Source organism: Macaca fascicularis, chromosome 10, assembly GCF_037993035.2.
Source record: "Macaca fascicularis isolate 582-1 chromosome 10, T2T-MFA8v1.1".
Lineage (NCBI taxonomy): Eukaryota > Metazoa > Chordata > Mammalia > Primates > Cercopithecidae > Macaca > Macaca fascicularis.
In genome coordinates, this window is record NC_088384.1 from 73786334 (window position 1) to 73808962 (window position 22629).

General features: G+C 35.6%; 1 protein-coding gene across 43 annotated transcripts in view; it reads left to right on the plus strand.

Moving 5' to 3' along the window:
* Positions 1–22629, plus strand: part of TASP1 (taspase 1) — a 443904-nt gene that overhangs the window by 66197 nt on the left and 355078 nt on the right. For 21 of the 43 annotated variants that reach the window (XR_012419138.1, XR_012419139.1, XR_012419127.1 and 18 more), the window contains 3 exons: positions 6467–6546; positions 16820–16926; positions 18713–18775. Coding sequence is in view for 23 of the 43 variants with exons in the window: in XM_065522748.2 (XP_065378820.1) it covers positions 6467–6546; positions 16820–16926; positions 18713–18775 (250 nt within the window). In the remaining 20 variants the exon portion in view is untranslated. The remainder of the gene's footprint in view (positions 1–6466; positions 6547–16819; positions 16927–18712; positions 18776–22629) is intronic. The other 22 variants (XR_012419142.1, XR_012419143.1, XR_012419140.1 and 19 more) reach the window with 3 other exon arrangements.

Below are 22629 nucleotides of genomic sequence, written 5' to 3' on the forward strand. Positions count from 1 at the left end.
GAGAAAACATACAGGTGAAAGTGATGGCTACCTCTTTATTAAAATGATATTATATAATAATGGTACACCTGTCTGGAAGTAGCTGGTTTTCTCACAAACATAGTTTTCAACTTTATGTTTTGAGTATTTTGATATTTTAGGTATTTAATATTTTTGTATGAATTTTAGAATTAGTTTTTCTATTTCTGTAAATAGCCTGCCAGAATTTTGTTTGTGATTCTAATATATGCATTTATTAAGATTTTTAAACTCTCTCAACTGTTTTATAGTTTCCAGTGTATAGATGTTGCACAGCTTTTATTATATTTATGCCTGGTACTTCATTTTTTTGATGCTGTGGTAAATGGTGTACTTAAGCATGTTAATTTCCAAATGTTCGTTGTCAGTATGTAGAAATATGATTGATTTTAACATATTGACATTCTATCATGGGAATTTGGTAAATCCATTTGTTTTAGTCCCAGTTTTTATAGATTCCATAAGATTTTCTTTCTTTCTTTTTTTCTTTCCTTTTTTTTTTTTTTTGAGATGGAATCTTGCTCTCTGTGGACCAGGCTGGAGTGCAACACATCTCAGCTCACTGCAATCTGTGCCTCCCAGGTTCAAGCAATTCTCCCGCCTCAGCCTCCTGAGTATCTGGAATTACAGGCATGCACCACGATGCCCTGCTAATTTTTGTATTTTTAGTAGAGGAGGGGTTTCGCCATGTTGGCCAGTCTGGTCTTGAACACCTGACCTCAGGTGATCTGCCCGCCTTAGTCTCCCACAGTGCTGGGATTACAGACATGAGCCACCGTGCCCAGCCAAGATTTTTTACATAACTGTTATGTCTCCTGGGAATGAGTATAGTTTTATTTCTATTTCTAATCTGGATTCTTTTGACTAATTTTTTTTTGTGCTTTATTGCATTGGCTGGAACTTCCAATGCAGTGTACAGTAGAGAAGTGTGAGAATGGACATCCTTCCCTTGTTTGTGATCTTAGGGAGGAAGCATTTGGTCTTTCACCATTAAGTCTGATGATTGCTGCAGGTATTTAATCACAGATGCTCTTGATCATGTTGAGAAAGTTCCCTTCTTTTCCTAGTGTATTAGACCATTTTGATGCTGCTATGAACAAATACCCAGGACTGGGTAACTTAATAAAAAAAAAAAAAAAAAAAGAGATTTAGGCTGGGCATGGTGGCTCACGCCAGTCATTCCAGCACTTTGGGAGGCCGAGGCGGGCAGATCACGAGGTCAGGAGATCGAGACCATCCTGGCTAACACGGTGAAACCCCATCTCTACTAAAAAATACAAAAAATTAACTGGGTGTGATGGTGGGCGCCTGTAGTCCCAGCTACTCAGGAGGCTGAGGCAGGAGAATGACTTGAGCCTGGAGGTGGAGCTTGCAGTGAGCCGATATCACGCCACTGCACTCCAGGCTGGGTGACAGAGCGAGACTCTGTCTCTTAAAAAAAAAAGAGGTTTAATGAACTCACAGTTCGACTTGGCTGGGGAAGCCTCACAATCATGGCAAAAGGCGAAGAGGAGCAAAGGCACATCTTACATTACATGGTGGCAGGCAAGAGAGCGTGTGCAGAGGAACTGCCCTTTATAAAACCGTCAAATCTCATGAGACTTACTCACTATCACAAGAACAGCATGGGAAAAACCTGCTCCCATGATTCAGTTACATCCCACTGGGTCCCTCCCACGACACATGGGTATTATGGGAGCTACAATTCAAGATGAGATTTGGGTGGGGACACAGCAAAACCATGTCACCTAGTGTGCTGAGAACTTTAGTAGGAATAGGTGTTGTACTTTGTCAAATGCTTTTCTGCATCTATTGAGATGATCCTATAATTTAAAAAATTTAGTTAGCTAATTTAGTGATTTGTTGATTTTTGACTGATAAAGCAGCATTCCTGGGATAAATTCCACTTGGTCATAATGTATTATCCTTTTTATATATTGTTGGCTTCAGTTTGCTAATATTTGGTAAAGAATTTTTACATCTATGTTAATGAGTGATACTGGTTTATAGTTTTCTTGTAATAACTTTGGTTTGGGTTCATTTTGCTTTTTGGTTGTGTGGGGATATATATTTCATCAGCTTTGGGAAAAAATTGCTCATTATCTCTTCAGATATTTTTTTCTGAATCCCTGTCTCTTCTATTCTATTCACAATTCTGATTGCACATAAATTCAGCCCCTTGTGGTAGTTTACAGACGATTTGTTTACTTTTTTCATTGTTTTTTCTCTGTTTCATTTTGAATAGTTTTCATTGCTGTCTTCAAGTTTACTAATTATTTTTCTGTCTAATCACGTAATATCTTGCTGCCTGCTAATCCCATTCAGCTTGTGTTTTATTTCTGACGTTGTTATTTTTATCTCTACAAGTTTGATTTGCATCTTTAAAAAGATGTCTTCCATGTATCTACTTTACATGCCTAAACTTTCCTCTAGCTTTGTGAACATATGAATAGTGTTATAACAATTATTTAAATATCTTTGTTTGCTAATTCTGTCCTCTTTGTTATTTATGGATTGTTTTCAGTTGAATGATTTTTCACCTCATTATAGGTTACCTTTTCCTCCTGTTTTGCGTGCTTGGTAATTTTTTATTGGGTTTCAGACATTGTGAGTTTTACCTTTTTGGGTGCTGTGTATTTTTGTATTTTAAAAACTATTCTTACATTTTATTCTAGGATGTGGCTAAGTTACTTAAAAACAGCTTGAGCCTTTCAGGTTTCGCTTTAAACTTTGTTACATGAAATGAGAAGCATTTGGCCTTGAGCTAATTTTGCCTTGCTATTGAGGCGGAATCTTTCAAAGTGTTATAACAGATGCACCTAGAATGAGGCCTTTACTTTGGCTGGTGGGAGCAGGAGCTGTTGTTCCTGGCTGTCTGAACTTGGAGACTTGGTTTTTTTTTTTTTTTTTTAAACTTTCATTTCATTTGTTCCAAGACTTTGGGTAATGTCTTCTTACACATACACTGATCTCTACTTAGCTGAAGACTAGAGGGATTCTCTGCAGATCTCTAGAGTACTTTCTATATGCAGTTCTCTCCTCTCTGGTACTCGGTCTTATGAACTGTGGCTATGTGGCTTCTCTGGATGCCCTTTCTGGATGTCACTTCAACTCAGAGATACTGCTGGAGCTCCTGTGCTGTGGTTTAGAAACTCTCTAGGCAATAATGAAGGTGAACCCTATGATTGCAGTAAGACAATCACAAGGTTTACCTTGTTTCCTCTCTCTCAAGGATCACTGTCCTATGTTGCCTAATGTCTCAATGTCTGAAAACTGCTACTTTCTGTATTTTGTCTTTATTTTTTTCTCTATCTTGTCCCGAAGTGAAAAATCTCTCATGTACCTGGAAGTTAATCATCTAAATTATAATAGAAATGAGATGACTAGAAATATTTGGATCACATGTAAATAAGCTTGAAGTAAAAACATTATAAATTTGGTTATGTTGATTTAGGGTATTCAGAGAAAATTTTTTTTGACTATATTACATTTAGACAGTGAACTCTAGAGAGTTTCTGCTATAACAAAACACCTTAATACCATAAACTAGGTAGCTTATAAACAATAAAAGTTTCTCACAGTTCTGAAGGCCGGAAAGTTCAAGATCAAGGAGTTGGGGAATTCAGAGTTGGGGCAATCAAGAGGGCTAATCCTATTCAAGAGGGCTTCACCCTCATGACCTAATCACATCCCAAAAGGCCCCACCTCCTAATGCCATCCCAATACTTGGGGGTGAGGTTTCAAACTATGAATTTTGTGGGAATACAGTTGTATATGTTAGAACATGACATAATGTTTAGAATGCTTCAGGCACTGTTCTAAATGCTTGAGATATGTTGATGAAAAAATGAAGATCTCTACGCTTATGAAGCTTGAAGCTTTTAAGGAATTTATGCAAAGATAAACTAACAGATAACAATGTGTAAATTTATCAATTATATAATACGTTAGAAGGTGGAAAAAGGGAAAAGGAGCAGGATAAGGGGATTGTGAGTACTGGGTAGAGAAGTGCAGGGTATTGGGATGCATTTTTAAGGAGGCCTTATCAAGGAGGGATGTTTGAGCATGTGAAGGAGTTTCCCATTTGGGAAATTAGGGGAACAGCCAGACAGAGGAAACAGTCAGGGTGAAGACCCTGAGGCAGGAGCCTCCTTGATATGTTTGTGGCTTTACAAGACATTGAGTAGAGAACACAAGGGGGCAAGAGGAATAAGAGGTGAATTGGGGAGTGGGGAGAATCAGATTCTATGGGAGCTTATAGATTTTTAAAAAGACTCTAGTTTTTGCACTGGTCCTCACAAGAGGTTTTACAGGATTTTGAAAGAGGAGTGCCATTACCTGAATTGTATTTTACAAGGATTTTAGTGGCTGGTGTATTGAGAATTGTCTGGGGTCAGGGAGTACAGGGCAAGGCAAGCATAAAAATAGTGAGGCCACTGCAGCATTGTGGGTATCAGATGATGGTGGCTCAGACCAAGGTGGTAGCAATGGAGGTGGTGAGAAGTGGTCAGATTCCAGATCTGTTATAATGATAGAGTCAATGGGACTTCGAAGTAGATTGGCGTGAACCTTTTCTAAAAGTTTCCTCCTTGGAGAATCAGAAGAATGCTTGAGAGAAGTTTGAATTGGTACTGCATTTAATGTTTGGGAATGTGATTTTTTTTTTTTTTTTTGACATGTCAGTACAGTTTTTAGTAAAAGCTTCTGCTAAAATGATTTCAAAAGCAGTTATATGATATTTTGTGCAATGATGATCTACTATACAGTAATTTTTTATGTTAAGAAAAAGGGTAGATATTTAGTATGCTTATCCATAAGATGACATCCAACTATTTGCCTCCCTATGAATATTTCACAATGCCCAAAGTATTTAAAAACTTAAATAGCTGACAATAGCAAATTGATTTTACTTAGACTCAAACCTTTGAATGATTAAAAAATATGTAAAATAAAGCTAAGAATATTTTGTAAAATGCCCCTCACTGATTCCAGATACTGGAATTGAACCCAAAATGACCAATGGGAGTGCTGAGAATATTAGATTCAACTCCAAACTTTTGTCTTGATCATTTAGTTTACTACTTCAGCTTCTCTTTTACATCTTCTCATGAAGAGAATTATTTCTTTTATCAGTTTTTGTTTTTCCTAGAAGAAGGAAATGCTAAAAATGCCATCAGGACCGTTCAAATTTGCATCCAAGCTCCTATTTAAGTTATCTTAACATTTAAACTTTATGTGACAGCTTTTCTTTGCAGTGGATTTCATTTCTTACAAGAATAGGAAAAACTGTTTTCTATTGTTAGAATCCTTTCGAATTTTTTTTTAAAAATTGAATTTTGAAGAGGTAAAGTTGTTTATTGTTATTGGCCTTCTCTCCTTTCTATTTAAAATAGTCCCTCCATCCCCATCTTTATGTATATTAGAAAGCAGTTATTGTGGTTAACCATTTAGTTTCCCATTGGAGCCATTTGGATATGTTTTTGAGGGTCTACTTAGATTTTGTTTTGCCAGTCTGTCACTGGTCTTATTAACAGTCAAATCTTAAGACTTCAATATGTATTACTTCGAGTTTTTAGTGTTGGAATGATTAAAATAACAGAAACAAAAAATAGGGAGTGGAAAACTAGCAAGTAGGCACAAGTTCAAGGAATCCATTACTGGCTGGCTGAGATCTTTAAGTAGTTGGCTATGGAAGAAGATGGAGTGATTAATTATTATGGTAACTGCTTGCTATTACTATTTGCTTAATCAAATTACTTAGGGAATGGGGTAGTTACTTATCCTGCATGCTATTTGAAATATTTGAAAACAAGTCTTTTATATTTAGCTATCAGTATCCTTTTATCCACTTTGTTATGTTAAAACTTGCTGTTTAGGACTTAAAAGTTACTTTTGGGACATACCATAGTACTTTACTTACCACAGTAAAAATGATTCTGAGGGTTATGTATATATTTTTATTGCATCAAGGCTTAGAAATGTAACCATACATATTTGAGCATCTCTAGATGTACCCACTAATTTTGGATGGATCCAGGTATTCTACTAGGTAATAATGCCAAATCTGAAGGCATTCACTTAATTGTAAACTGTTAATTTGATTAATCAATCTTGTAACATTAACTGAGAACCCTGTTGGTCCAAGATAAATTTTAATATTTTCTACTGAGAAGTCAACTATTTTTACATCTTATTATGTTGAGTTTTGCCAATTTTTACTAATCAGTTATTGCAAATGGTATTGTAACATTCCAATTGTAAAATTTCTAATTTGGGGAAAAATTTTCAGGAATTTTTTAGCATGCAGTCATCTTATTACTTTGAGGTAAATCAGGAATTATGTCCATATGCAAGACTTTTTCTCAATTGCCTTACCATATTACCTATATTTATTGAATATGTAGGAGAAGATGACACTGAATTTTAAAAATAATTTTTCTGTTGTTAGCTTTTTAGTTGGAGAAGGAGCCTACAGATGGGCAGTAGATCATGGAATACCCTCTTGCCCTCCTAACATCATGACCACAAGTGAGTAAAAACTTAAAAAAAATTAAGCTATATGAGCATATATACCTGAAAGTATAATATTGCTTCTGTTGTGACCCACGTAGCACAGATATTTATGGAAGAAAACTTACATGTTGAAAGATTTGTAGTTAAAAGATATGTAGAAAGTTATTTCATTTTAAGCCACCTTTATATTCCCGAGGTCATCTCACTGCTTCCTTATGCTTTTATAAAAGTATTGCTAAAAGATCCCTTTTAGAGATTACTTAAAATAACTAATAAAACCATAATACCACCCTTCAATGAGAGAGAGAGAGATGGAGAGAGAGAAAGGGAAGAAAATATAGGTCAGTACTTAACAGTCCTTGAGCTGAGGGAAGGACTTTTTAGATACAAGTGCAAGGGAAGGAAAAACAAAGGTGTGACTACATAAGAGTTAAACTGAAAAACAGTTATCACAAATATAATAAAGGGATAAATATCCTTAATCTATGGAGAAATTTGCCAAATTTACCAAATTAAAAACAGCACAAATACAAGTAATTGCCCAATATAAAAATGATCAAAAGTCCTAAGTACGTAATATAACCTAACAGGCAAATTCAAATTAAAATGAGTACATGTTGAATTTGTTCCCTTTTAACTTTTACTTTTGAAAGATTTAAAACATATTATTCCTGGTAATTGTTTGGTTAAATAATCATAATACATTGTAGGTATAAATGTAAATTGGCGGAGATTTTAGAGGACAACTAAGTAGTACAACTAAGTGTTCTGCTTCTAGGAACCTGTCATTGGAGATAGACAGAGATTTATATAGAAGGATGCTCAAGTGAGCATTATTAAGAATATACAAAATTTTGAAAAAATCTTGTACCCAACACAGAGGAATATGAGTAAATAAATGATCATATATTCTTAAAATGAAATGTTATGAAGTAACTAGAAATTATTGTGAAGACTAATCTCTGATAATGATTAAATCTAATGACTGAAAAAAGTGAAAAATGAAGTTATAAGTATGTATGTTTGTGTATATTATATGTCTATTTTAAAAATATTTTCATAAAATGAGAAAGAAATATTAAAAACATACACTAATTATTTTTTAAATAAAAATTTTATTTTTATCACTGAAATCTTGAATATAATTTAAATAATCAAATGAAAAAATGAGGATTAACTCCAAGGAAACCAAGTTAGTTAAATAGGGTATAATTAGCCAGGTGTGGTCATGCACTCCTGTACTCTCAGCTACTTGGGAGGTTGGGGCAGGAGAATCCTTTGAGCTTAGGAGTTTGAGGCTGCGGTGGGCTATGATTGCACCACTGTATTCCAGTTTGTGTGACAGAGCGAGACCTTGTCTCTAAAAAAAAAAATTATATTCGGAATGAATATTCATGTAGTGCTAAAAGTTGTAATATAGGGAGGCTAGAGGGAAGAGAAATGTATGTGTAGCAGTAGGGCTGGATTATGAGAGTTTTAAATTCCCATGATTGCTGTCACTCATTATGTCTTACAGTCTTTCCAATGGAACTTATTTTACAGTTCTTATATCAGGCAAACAAGTTAGGTCATCTGTCAGTTCCCTTTTTTTTCCCTTGGAGACAGGCCACCTGGCACCTTCCAGTCTAGAATCTTACTAGGTCTGCTGCATGGCTGCCATCCTGAACTGTGCCTTGCTTCACCTTGTGATCTCCTTCGCTTCTCTCCAGTATCAGGTTCTCTGTTTCCTGGATCTCATGTGTTTTTCTTCCTTTTTTATTCCTTATTCAGTACATACGAGACTGAAAGTCAGTTTCCCTTAGGTTTTTGAGGAAATTGTTATCTTATTATCTTGTTTCCAGTCTTGCTATTATGCAAGACTCACAAATGTTTTAGTGTATTTTTTCTGTTTGGAAGGAAGCTCTTAATTCCCATGTTTTGATGATCACAATGAAGCATCTTGGGGCATTTTTTTTTTTTTATTCTTTATGTTGAGTGCTCATTTTGCACATTCAGTCTGGACATTTATATGCTTCAAATTTGGAGAAATTAAAAGAAAATTTTGGGATAATTTCTTGCTTCACATTTTCTGTATTTTAGTTTCCTAATACTTATTTTTTAAACACTTTTAATTTTAGGGGCACATGTACAGGTTTGTTATATAGGTAAACTCACGTCACAGGGGTTTGTTGTACAGACTATTTAGTCACCCAGGTATTAAGCCAAGTACTCTTTAGTTATTTTTCCTGATCCTCTTCCCCTGTCCTACCCTTCATCCTCAGTTAGGCTCCACTGTCTTTTGTTCCCCTCTATGTGTCCATGTGTTTCCATCATTTGGCTCCCACTTATAAGCTAGAGCATGTGGTATTTGGTTTTCTGTTCCTGTGTTAGTCTGCTAAGGATAATGGCCTCCATCTCCATCTATGCTCCTGCTAAAGACATGATCTCATTCTTTTTTATGACTGCATAATATTCCATGGTGTATATGTACCATATTTTCTTTATCTAGTCTATCATTGATGGGCATTTAGGTTGATTCCATGTCTTTGCTATTGTGAATAGTGCTGCAGTGAACAAATGCATGCATGTGTCTTTATGACAGAACAACTTGTATTCCTTTGGGTATATACTCAGTAATGAGATTGCTAGGTCAAATGGTAGTTCTGTTTTTAGCTCTTTGATGAATTACCACACTGCTTTCTACAGTGGCTGAACTAATTTACATTCCCACCAGCAGTGTATAAGCACTTTTTCTCCACAACCTCACCAGTATCTGTTATCTTTTGACTTTTTATTCATAGCCATTCTGACTGGTGTGAGATAGTATCTCATTGTGGTTTTGACTTGCAGTTCTCTAGTGATCGGTGATGTTATCTTCTTTCCCACCTTAACCCCTGATAGCTACTAATATATTTTACGTTTGTATAATTTTGTCATTTCAAGAATGTAATATAAATGGTATCATACGGGCTGTAACCTTTTGGTATTTGCTTTTTTTTTTTTTTTTTCCGCTTCTGACTCTTAACTCTCTGGAGATAACATCCACATTGTGTTTGTCAATAGCTTGTTTTTTTTTTTTTTTTTCATTCCTGAGTGTTCATGGTATGGAGGTACTACCACTGTTTAGCCATTTGCCCATTTATGTCTGGGTTGTTTCCAATTTTTGGCTATTATGAATAAAGCTTCTGTAAACATTCTTGTACTTTTTTTGTGGTTCTTTTTAAAATTATGGTATCATACACATAACATAAAATTTACCATCTTAAACATTTTTAATGGTATAGTTCAGTAGCTTTAAATATTTTCTTACTGTTATGGAACTAACACTATCATCATCTATAGAACCCTCTTCATCTCGTAACACCCAAACTGTACCCATTAAACAGTAACTCCCCATGTCCCTTACATTTAGTCCCTGGCTAGTTCATTTTTGTCTCTATGAATTCTGCTTTTATAAGTGGAATCATAGAGTACTTGTCCTGTTGTAATTAGCTTATTTCACTTAGCATGACTTCTTCAAGGTTCATGTTGTAGCATGTGTCAGAATTTCTTTTTAAGGCTGAATAATATTTCATTGTATGTATATACCACATTTTGTTTATCTACTCATCCATTGATGAATATGTGGGTTACACTACCTTTTGGCTGTCATGCATAATGCTACTGTGAACATGGCTGTACAAATATCTGTTTGAGTCCCTGCTGTCCATTTTTTTGGGTACCCAGAAATGGAATTGCTGGATCACATGGTTATTCTATTTTTATTTTTTGAGAAGCCACCATATTGTCTGTTTTCCATAGTGGCTGCACCATTTCATATTCTATCAACAGTGCACCATGGTTCCAATTTCTCCATATCCTTGTTCTTTCCTTTACTTTTTAAAAAATAGTTGGCATCCTAGTGGCTGTGAGTTGGTATTTCATTGTCATTTTGATTTGCATTTCGATAATGATTATGCTGTTAAAGTGTCTTTTCATGTGCTTATTAGCCATTTTTATATCTTTCTTAGAGAAATATATACCCTAGTCCTTTGCCTATTTTTCAATCAGGGTTTTTCTTGTTGAGATAATAGGAATTCTTCATGTGTTCTGGATATTAACACTTGTCAGATATGGCTTGCAAATATCCCATTCCATGAGTTGCCTTTTCACTCCATTGATTGTGTCTTTTAAATTTTTATCTTTTTTCTCTTTTATTGTCTATGTTTTGGTGTTATATCCAACCTTTTCTCCTATGTTGTTTTCTAAGAGATTTATAGTTTTAGCTCTTACATTTAGGTCTTTAATCCATTTTGAATGGATTTTTGTATATGGTATAAAGTGGGGGTCTAATTATTTTGCATGTGGTTATCTAGTCTTTCAAACAGTTTGTTGAAGACTGTGGTTTCCCTATTGAATGGTGCTAGTACCCTCATGAAATCATTGACCATACACGTGAGAGTTTATTTCTGAACTCTTTAATCTATTGCATTTTTCCGTGTAACAACCTTTATGCCATTACCATATTGGTTTTTTTTGAGATGGAGTCTCACTCTGTTGCCCAGGCTGGAGTGCAATGGTGCGATCCTCTGCTCTTTGTAATCTCCGCTTCCTGGGCTCAGACAATTCTGCCACAGCCTCCCGTATAGCTGGGATTACAGGTGCCCACCACCACACCCGGCTAATTTTTTTTTGTATTTTTAGTAGAGATGAGGTTTCACCATGTCGGCCAGGCTGGTTTTGAACTCCTGACTTAAAACGATTTGCCTGCTTTGGCCTCCAAAGTGCTGGGATTACAGGCATGAGCCACCACCCCTGGCCTCCATGCTGTTTTGATTGCTGTAGCTTTGTAGTAAGTTTTGAAATTAGGAAGTGAGACTTCCAGCTTTTTTTTTGTTTCCAAGATTGTTTTGATTATTTAGAGTCCCTGTAGATTGTATATGAATTTTAGGATTGATATTTCTATTTTTTTAAAAAAAAACGCTATTGGGATTTTGTTAGGGATTACACTGAATCTGTAGATTGCTTTAAGTAGTATTGACATCTTAATAATATTAAAGCTTCCAATTCTTGAACATGGATGTCTTTTCATGATTAACATCTTTAATTTCTTTCAGCAATGTTTTGTTGTTTTCAGCATACAAGTCTTTTGCCTCCTTGATTTTTGTTTTTTTCCTAAGCATTTTATACTTTTCGATGCTATTGTAAATGGGATTGCTTTCTTAATTCATTGTTAATTTATAGAAATGCAACTGATTTTTGAGTATTGATTTTGAATCATACAACTTTGCTGAATTTGTTAGTTCCAGTGGGTTTGTGTGTTTGTGTTGGGGGGTGGGGTTAGAGATCTTTAGGATGTTCCAAGTATAAGATCAAGTCATAATTTTATTTCTTCCTTTCCAATTTGAATGGCTTTTACCTCTTTTCCTTGCCTAATTGCCTTGGCTGGGACTTCCAGTACTTCTAGGACTTCTAGTTCTAGTACTTCTAATATTAGGTTTGGACTTCTAGTACTAGAAGTGGTGAAAGTACATATCCTTGTCATGTTTCTGATTTTAGGGGAAAAGCTTTCAGTCTTTCTCCATAGATATGATGTTAGCTGTGGGCTTTTCACATTTTGCCTTTTTGTGTTGAGGTCATTTCTTTCTATTTCTAGTTTGTTTGGTGTGTTTATTATGAAATAATTTTGAATTTTGTAACATGATTATTTGTGCATCCATTTATGATCATTCTGGGTGGGGTGGCTCATGCCTATAATCCCAGCACTTTGGGAGACTGAGGTGGGAGGATCACTTGAGGCCAGAAGTTCAAGACCAACCTGAGCAACATAGTAAAAAAAAAAAAAAAAAAAAAAGATCAAAAGGCTTTTTCCCTTCATCCTGTTAATGTTGGTGTATAACATTGATTTTCATATGTTGAACGACCTTTGCTTCTTAGGAATAAATTGCACTTTGTCATAGTGTATTATCCTTTTAATATGCTGCTGCATTTGGTTTGGCAGTATTTTGTTGAGGAATTGTGCATCAACGTTCGTAAGAAATATTGGTTGGTAGCTTTCTTATGGTGTCTTTGTATGGTTTTGGTATTAGGATAATGCTGGCCTCATATAATGACGTTGGAAATGTTTCCTCTTTGTTAATTTTTTTGGTGTTTATTGTTTAAATGTTTGGTAGAATGCTCCAGTGAAGCCATGAAGTCTGGGAATTTTTTTTTTTTTTTTTTTTTTTTTTTGCCAGGAGAGTTTATATTATTGATTCAGTCTCCTTACTAGATATGGGTTAATTCAGATTTTGTTTCTTCATGATGCAGTCTTGGTAGGTTTTGTGTTTTTGGACTTTGTTAATTTCATTTAGGTCATCCAATATTTGGGTACCCAGTTTTTCATAGAACTCTCTTATTTATATGTGTGTGCATATATGCATATATATATGTGCACGTGTATATGTATACACACATATATATACACATACATACATACATACATACACACATATACACATACACAACACACACACACACACACACACGTATATAGAGATATAATTTTTTTTTTTTTGAGACAAGGTCTTGCTCTGTTGCCCAGGCTGGAGTGCAGTGGCACAAACGTGGCTCACTGCACCCTTGACCTCTTAGACTAAGACGATCCTCCCATCTCAGCCGCTAGAGTAGCTGCAACTATAGGTGCATGCCACCATGCCTGGCTAATTTTTTGTATTTTTGTAGAGACAGGGTTTCACCATGTTGCCCGGGCTGGTCTCAAACTCTTATATTCAAGGGATTTACCCACACTGGTTTCCCAAACTGCTGGGATTACAGGCATGAGCCACTGTACCTGGCCTATAATACTTTTTATTTTTGAAGAATCAGTAGTAATGTCCCCACTTTGATTTCTGATTATAGTAATTTGTCTTTTTTTTTCTTAATCTAGCTAAAGATCTTAAATTTTGTTAATGTTTTCCATGAACTTTTGGTTTTATTTGTTTTTCTTTTTCTTTTTTTTTTTTTGGTATTATCTATTTTATTTATCTCCACTCTGATCTTTATTTCCTTTGTTCTGCTAGCTTTGGGTTTAATTTTTCTTTTACTAGTTCCTTAAGTTTTAAAGCTAGGTTGTTGTTTGAAATCTTTTTTTCTTTTTAAATGTGTTTATAGCTCTAAAATTTTTTCTTTCATAAGGCTTTTGATGCACTTTGTAAGTTTTGGTGTATTAATTTTTATTCACATCTAAGCGTTTTCTAATTTCCTTTGTGATTTCTTTCTGTATTTTAGTTTTGACAATTTGTGCATTTTTCAGTTTTCTTCTACCATTGATTTCTAACTCCATCCTGTTACAGTTGGAGAAGATACATTGTACAATACCTATCTTTTACATCTATTGAGATTTGATTTGTGCTCACATACAAATGGGACATTTTGGAAAAATATGTCAAGTGAACTTGAGAAGAATGTGAATTCTATTGTTGAATAGAGTGTTCTGTTTATATCTTTTAGATCTACTTGGTTTATTGCGTTGTTCTTTTTTCATTTTCTTTTGTGTATATTGTCTTGCTTTTTTTTGTGGTTATGATGGGGATTACATTTAACATTCTAAAATTATAACATTCTAATTTGAATTTAGACCAGCTTAACTTCAATAACAAATAAAAATTCTGTTCTTATACAGCTCTATCTCAACCCTCTTTTACAAAATTGTATCTTTTCCCATTGTTTGTCCCAAAACAGACTGATAGTGTTTTAATACTTTAGTTTCTAAAATCATGTAGAAAATAAGCTAGACATGGTGGCTCACACCTGTAATTATAACACTTTGGGAGGCTGAGGTGGGCAAATCACCTGAGCTCAGGAGTTTGAGACCAGTCTGGCCAACATGGTGAAACCCTGTCTCTACTAAAAATACAAAAAGTTAGCCAGCCGTTGTGGTGCGTGCCTGTAATCCCAGCTACTTGGGAGGCCGAGGCAAGAGAATCGCTTGAACCTGGGAGGCAGAGGTTGTAGTGAGCCCAGGTTGTGCCACTGCACACTAGCTTGGCGACAGAGGGAGACTCTGTCTCAAAAAATAAATAAATAAATAAATAAAATCATGTGGAAAACAAAAAGCATAGTTAGAAACCAAAATTACAATAAGACTATCTTTTACAGTTGTCCATGTATTTATCTTTATCAGAGATCATTGTTTATTTACAGCTTTGAGTTCTGTCTAAGGTTCTTTCATTTTAACTGGAAGGATTTCCTTTAGCATTTATTGCAGGGTAGCTCCAGTAGAAAAGAACTATCTCAGTTTTTGTTTATCTGAGAGTATTTCAATTTGCCCCTCATTTTTGAAGGACCGTTTGGCCACAGCCAGGGTTCTTGGTTGATGCTTTTGTTGTTTCAGCACTTTGAATATATCAACCCACTGTTTCTGGCTTCCAAAGTTTCTGATGAGAAATCTGCTTATAATTTTATTGAGGATCCCTAGTAGGTGATAATCTGCTTTTCAAGATGCTCTCTTTGTCTTTGGTCTTTGACAATTTGATTGTAATGTGCCTTGGTATGGCTCTCCCAGTTTTCCTACTTGGAGTTCCTTGAGCTTCTTGGGTGTTTATGTCTTGGGTGTTCATATCTTTCATCAAAGTTGGCAAGTTTTCAGTTACTATTTCTTCAAGTTAACCATCTTCTCCTTCTCTCTTTCTTTTCCTTCTGGCATTGTACAGTGTGTGTATTTGCAAATCTATGCAAGGGCCCCATGAGACCAAAAGTTTCTTAGAGATAGTTTTCTTTCCCCACCTCTTTCGAATACTTTATTTCTTTTTCTTTGCCTTCTCCCTGTTTTCTCCCCCAATCTTTTCTTAGTCTCATGCTCTGCTATAATCTGGGACAATATTGACTGCATGCATTTGCTTTTGAGATAGAGGGAGTAATGGACTTAGTTATGGATTAGCTTTACTCTAAGAGAATTAGCCCTTTAAATTCCCAGTTTATTGTGGGGAGTGTCTCCTATAAAACTGTCTACTCTTAATAGGCTCTGGGCTTGATGTATCCCTCTCCTTGATGCCATTTAGTCAAATGCAAGTGTGCTAGTGTTGGCAAATGTTCACAGTGCAATAATCCACAGTTTACCCAAGAATTTAGCTTAGTACTTGTAAAGTTTTGAGTGCTTTTAAGGTGATATTTTAAATATTTTACCCAACATTTTTAGGAATATTCCATGGATAATTACTCTGCATAACTTAGTCTGCCATTATCAGAAAACTTTACTCAGTAACTTTGTCAGTGTTATGTTCCAGTTTGTAATTTCTCTTGTCAGCTGGATCTAATTGGCTGTTAAAATTTATATATCGAGTTTTAAAATTTTGATTATTTTATTTATTGATGGATTGAAGCTCTATTTATTCTTCAATTCAGCCTGGTCAGTTTATCATCTTGCTGCTTAATCCTATTTTTGATATATTTCTTTTATTTCTCTGAGCATAAACATATGTTATATTCTTATCTGATTATTCCAGTATCTGAGATTTTTGTGGTTCAGATTATGCTTTCTGATATTTGGCTGGCTTTTATTCTTGGAAGTTTATCTCTTATTTGTTTTGTGAATTTTTCTTTTAAAACTATGAGCACATGTTGATTGAAACATAGGGTTCTTTGAGGTCTGGATAAGTTAAGGCCAGTTTGTTTTTCTAGGGAGTATTTGCATTTGTGTTTGGAGGCCCTTTGAAGCACTGGTACACTGAGATCACTTTTTTACCCTGGGGTCTCACAGGTAATAAGAATTCTACTCGAAGCCTATCTAAATGCCCTCATTAGTCATGAAATTTCTAGGGAGATGTTTCCTCTTTACATCTAGAACCAAAGCTGAGACTTGCAAGTTTTCTGGTTTAAAAAATGTTTTATTTACTTTTTCTTATGTTTTGGTGCCTGGTGACTTTTTTTCTCATTCTACTATTCACTGGGCATATCAACCTTTGAGACTCTCTCCTTTCTTTGTGGATAATCTCCAGTGTGTTTTCTCGTACTGCGTTGTGCCCAAGTTTCGTCTCTTACCTCCTATGCGCAGAGACCTTTAAAACCACAGTTGGAGGAGGCGTGCATCAACAGATGCTGAGAGGGTAGTGTCTACCTTCAGGACTCCTTTGTTTCTCTGGGTTTGACCTTTTTCTTAATTTTAAAAACTTAGTTTATTTCTCTTATTTTCCTACTATCCCTGTATACCTTGAAAATACTTTTAAACCCTTAATTTAACATTCTTAAGGATTTTCTTCCGGGAAGGCTCTTCAGCTATCTTATTTGACTCATTGCCCTAGTATTTCTTAAATGTTATATTTAATGTTTTTTATTTTATTTTATTTTATAGGATTCAGTTTAGCTGCATTTAAAAGAAACAAGAGGAAACTAGAGCTGGCAGAAAGGGTGGAAACAGATTTTATTCAACTAAAGAAAAGAAGACAATCAAGTGAAAAGGTCAGGAGATGTTTGAAATATTCAAATTAATGTATCATAATGATGTATCTTCTGCATTTAGATACAAGCTTTAGGACAGTACTATTCAGTAGAAGTAGAGTGTGTGCCACGTATATACTTTAAAGTTTTTCAGTAGCTACATTTAAAAAAAAATATGTTCATAATATTAGGCTCATAAAAGAGAAAAAGAAAGTAGAAAAAAACAAGGGAAATTAGTTTCAATAATATATTTAAACCAGTGAATCTCAAATATAACTTTGAAATATGATCAGGGAAAACTTATGAATGAGCTATTTTACGTGATCTTTTTTAGTATTAAGTCTTCATAACCAGTTTAAATTTTCCACATCTCAATTATAACACTACATTTTTATTAGAAATATTTGATCTGTATTTATATTTCATAAAAATTTACTGTGAAATAGTAAATTTACATTCCAAGTTATTACAGGTCTACTTAAATCTTTCTAATAGTTTAATATATTATAAATTAATTAAAATTTTATAAAATTAAAAATTCAGCTTTCCATTTGTCCTTGCCTCGTTTTAATTTCTGAATAGCTGCATTTGGCTCGTGGCTACTGTTTTGGTTCTTACAGCTCTATATAGTGATTCTTAACATGACTGTTTAGGGAGTAGAGTATAAGAAAATATACATATTGTATTCAGATGTTTTTAGGGATAGAAAGAAGTTGAAAACTACAGCATTCTTGCCTGTGGCTTAGGGGTTCCTTAACACACAACTCATGATGGGTGTCCCAGGTCACATAGTCATTTGATGTACCTTAGCATTCATCAATATTCCTTATTGTTTAGTTCTTCTGTAATGGCTTACATACTGTTTTGTCCTTTGTGTCATACTTTTATATGGTTTGCTTATGTATAAATGCATAATTCATCATCTTTTGTAGTGATAGATATTTTCTTGCTGTGTTGCCACAAGACACTCAGTTTGGTGCAAACCTTTTTAATTTTCTGCCTGCGAAGAGTAAGAATTTACAAGGCAGATGAACAAATTAATAAGTAGATCTTGATATGATGGTGAATAGTCTATTTCTTGGGTTTCTACATCGGATGTGATGTGTGAGTGAATGAATTTAGGACTTTTTTGCCTTTTTAAAAATTCATGATAGGCTGGGTCCAGTAGCTCATGCCTGTAATCCCAGTACTTTAGGAGGCTGAGGTGGGTGGATTACTAGAGCCCAGGAGTTGAGACCATCATGGGCAACAAGGAAAACCCCATCTGTACAAAAATTTAGCTGGATGTGCATGTCTGTACTCCCAGCTACTCAGGAGGCTGAGGTGGGAGAATCACCTGAGTCTGGGGAGTCAAGGCTGCAGTGAGCCATGATCGTGTTACCGTGCTCTAGCCTGGGTGATGGAGTAAGACCCTGTCTCCAAAAAAAAAAAAGTTGTAATAAAATTTGCATAGTGTAAATGATTTAATCGGTTTTATAAACATATATGCCCATGTAAACCATACACCTATCAAGTTATAGAATATTTCCAGTTCTTTTGTGCTTGTTTCCAGTTAGTCTCCAACTTGTAGGCAGCCACTGTTCTGATTTTTATTACAATAAATGCTTTTTCTTGCTCTGAACGTTATATAAATGGAATCATACAGAATGTACTCTTTTCTGTTTGGCTTGTTTCACAAAAAACATTTATTAGACTTTGTATTACTGATTTATTCTTTTTTATTACTGAGTAATATTTCCTAATATAAATGCACATTAATTTGTTTATCTGTTTTCCTGTTGATGAACATTTGATTTTTTTTTTCCAGTTTTTTACTATTACGAATGAAGCTGCTGTGAAATTCTCATACCGTTCTTTTTGTGGAGATCAGGTTAGGATTTTTATGTATAGAAATTTCACTGCATCTCATAGAGAATATTTTCAGCTGGAATTATTCAAGTAGTTCATTTTTCCATTCAGGAAATGGTACTGAACTGGATAGTAAGAAAATAATGGTGAACAAGATGGAGGAAGCTCATGTTCTAATGAGACCTTACCTTTTAGCAGAAGGAGACATATTAGCATATAAATAGGATGATCAATGGAGACGCTTATGAGGAGATAACATTTGAGGTGACATCTGAAAAATGAGTGGCTTTTATGAAGAGTCAGTGGAAGAGTGTTCCAGGCAGAATGAGCTGCATGTGCAGAGGCCCTGTGGGAGTTTTAGCATATTAGAGGAATGGAGAGGAGAGTCAGTGTGCCCAAAGCAGTGAGCAAAGGGAGAATGGTATGGGATGAAGCTGGGGAAGTAGGTATGGGCTAGCTCCTTTAGGACCTGGTAGATCATGGCAAGGAGTTTGAATTTTATTCAAGAATAGTGGCTAGCCATTGAAGAGTTTAAAGTAGGGAAACAGTGCTGTCTCATTCCCATTTTGCAAAGTTCTTCCTGGGCTACTATGTGAAGAATCAGTCCAGGGGAGAGGTAAGAATAGAAGTTGGGAGACTAGTTACAAAGTCATTACAGTTTGGAGATTATGGCACGTTGGACTGTAGGTGATAGGGATGGAGATAACGATAAGTGAATATATCCAGAAAATATTTTGAAGGTTTCTAGAAAGACAATATTGATGCCTTAGTTATTGGTAAGAGAGAGGAATTAAGGGTTTTAGCTGAGCAGAGGATTTAAGGATTTTAGCTTAGCAGTTGGATATTTGCCATTTACTAAAAGAGTAGAGCTGGGGAAATACGGCTTTCTGGTGGTAGAAGTAGGCAGTGGAAATCAGTAACTTTTTTAACCCATCTCCAACTTAATGGGCTCAGATTGACCAGTGCTTTCCATTTTCACCATAAAACCTATTACTTGATGCCAATAGCACCTTAAATATCCAGAGCTAATACAATACATTTTGGTGTATCATCCGCGTCTGTTCCTTTCATTTGAATTATATGCCACCAAGATCCTCATTCTGCTTGCTGTTTTAATCGTTGTTATTACATAATTCATTGTCTCACATAAACTGATGAGTAGTGAGTTTAAAAAGAGAGTTTGTTGGAAAACTAAGAGAATTGTCTGAAAACTAACTTGGAAAAGCAGAGTTGTTTTATGAAAAATTGCTGTAGAATTAAATATGGGCATGCCTGTTATAAAAGATTGAGAACAATAATAAAAATATAGAAGCATTCTGTACTTAGAATGCTTTGTTGGTGTCTTTATGTTCTTGTTCTATTTAAAATAAAATGACACTTGAAATCATGGGACAATTCATTGTGTTATAGTTTATGCAAGAAAGATGATATGGAGTATTTATTTGTGGACCCACATTCAAAGAAAAGGCTTTGGTCCTCTATGAAGAGATTGACAAATAGAATGACCCTTTGTCTTTTAAATAAAAAGAATATGTGTAAGATATACATCTTTTTCTTCTTTTGAATGAGTCTGTGCTTCAGACTGAGAATTTTCAACTTTTAAAAATTTTAACCAAACTTTTATCATACTGGATAAGGGGATTTCTGATAAGCTTCCTGTGGCAGGCAGAAACATTAACTCTGGAGTTGGTTATCTGAGCACCTCCATGCACATGGGTGGAAGCTCCTGTTTTATGGGCAGGTTGGGAGAGAGATACCCATTTGGAAATCATTGGCATCAAAAGGAATGTCAACCAATGTCACTAGGTGAGATCACTAAAGAGTGAGAATAGACAGTGGTCTGAAAACTGAACCTTGGACCAGTTTAATATGTCAAGGCTGGGAGGAGGAGGAACCAGCAAAGGAGAAAGAAGGAGCAGCCAACGAGGCAGAGGCACAACCAGGAAGAGTGTCTAGGAAGCCAAGAGAGAAACATTTCGAAGAAAGTCATCACCTGGTCAAATGCTGCTGAGAAGACAGCTAAGAGCACAGATGACTGGACATTGGATTTGGCACCTGGAGACCGTTAATCGGGATAGGGACAGTTTCTGTGACATAGTTGATTATAGACTGGTATGGAATGGGATGATTATGGAGAACAAGGATGGAAATAACTATTGACAATTTTTGCCATGGAGTGATAAGAGAGAGATATGTGGGGTAAGAGATTCTACCATTGCCAGTTAATTTTGTGAATTAACTGTCAGTTGGTTAGTTCTGTGAATCCAGTGAGTAATTTAACATTTGAAGCCTCAGTTTTTTGTTTCTAAATGAAAATAGTGATATCCTGTTCCCTTAACAGGACTGTTATAAGGGACAGAAGTGATAAGAGATGTTCAAGTGCTTTGTGATTATCATTGAGTGAGTCATAGACACCATAGTTTTTCCCATTGAGACTTTCATCTTTAAAGTCACTCAGCAAGAAACCTGCACCTGCGTTGGTTACCCTGGGTAGAATCTTGTAGTAGAAAAAGGGAGGATGGTGAGAGAGGTAAGTTATGGGGAGAGATGTAAGTTGTGGTGAGTGGAGAGACTGGAAGTTTATTAATATTTTAGGAATATGACAGGAAGGGACAAATCACTGTTTTCTAAATTGACTTATGTTCATTTGTTTCTCCCTGTCCTGTGTGTATAGTTTTAGTGTAATATTGGTTAGCAAGCATGTGGACTAAGGCTCACTACTATAGTTTGTTGTGGCTACATAAAAGCAGCTATGAGTTGGATATATAAATATAATAAAGGCTACATAAAAGCCGCTATGAGTTGGATATATAAATATAATAAAAGGAGTAGAGTATTTGGTAATGTTACTAATGTTTACATTCTTGATACTCATTTTTGAAGGAGATTAACACTGAAGGAGATACATTTCTTCTCTTTTTTTTTTTTTTTTTTTTGAGATGGAGTCTTGCTCTTGTTGTTTAGGCTGTAGTACAATGGTGCGATCTCGGCTCACTGCAACCTCTGCCTACTGCAACCTCTGCCTCCCAGGTTCATGCCATTCTCCTGCTTCAGCCTTCCTGAGTAGCTGGGATTATAGGCATGCACCACCCCGCCTGGGTAATTTTGTATTTTTAGTAGAGACGGGGTTTCTCCATGTTGGTTGGTCAGGCTGGTCTCAAACTTCTGACCTCAGGTGATCCACCCACCTCAGCCTCCCAGAGTGCTGGGATTACAAGCATGAGCCACTGCGCCCGGCCAGAGATACACTTCTTTTTTTTTTTTTTTAATTATACTTTAAGTTCTAGGGTACATGTGCATAACATGCAGGTTTGTTACATATGTATACTTGTGCCATGTTGGTGTGCTGCACCCATCAACTCATCAGCACCCATCAACTCGTCATTTACATCAGGTATAATACCCAATGCAATCCCTCCCCCCTCCCCATGATAGGCCCTGTGATGTTCCCCTTCCTAAGTCCAAGTGATCTCATTGTTCAGTTCCCACCTATGAGTGAGAACATGCAGTGTTTGGTTTTCTGTTCTTGCGATAGTTTGCTGAGAATGATGGTTTCCAGCTGCATCCATGTCCCTACAAAGGACACAAACTCATCCTTTTTTATGGGTGCATACTATTCCATGGTGTATATGTGCCACATTTTCTTAATCCAGTCTGTCACTGATGGACATTTGGGTTGATTCCAAGTCTTTGCTACTGTGAATAGTGCCGCAATGAACATACGTGTGCATGTGTCTTTATAGCAGCATGACTTATAATCCTTTGGGTATATACCCAGTAGTGGGATGGCTGGGTCATATGGTACTTCTAGTTCTAGATCCTTGAGGAATCGCCATACTGTTTTCCATAATGGTTGAACTAGTTTACAATCCCACC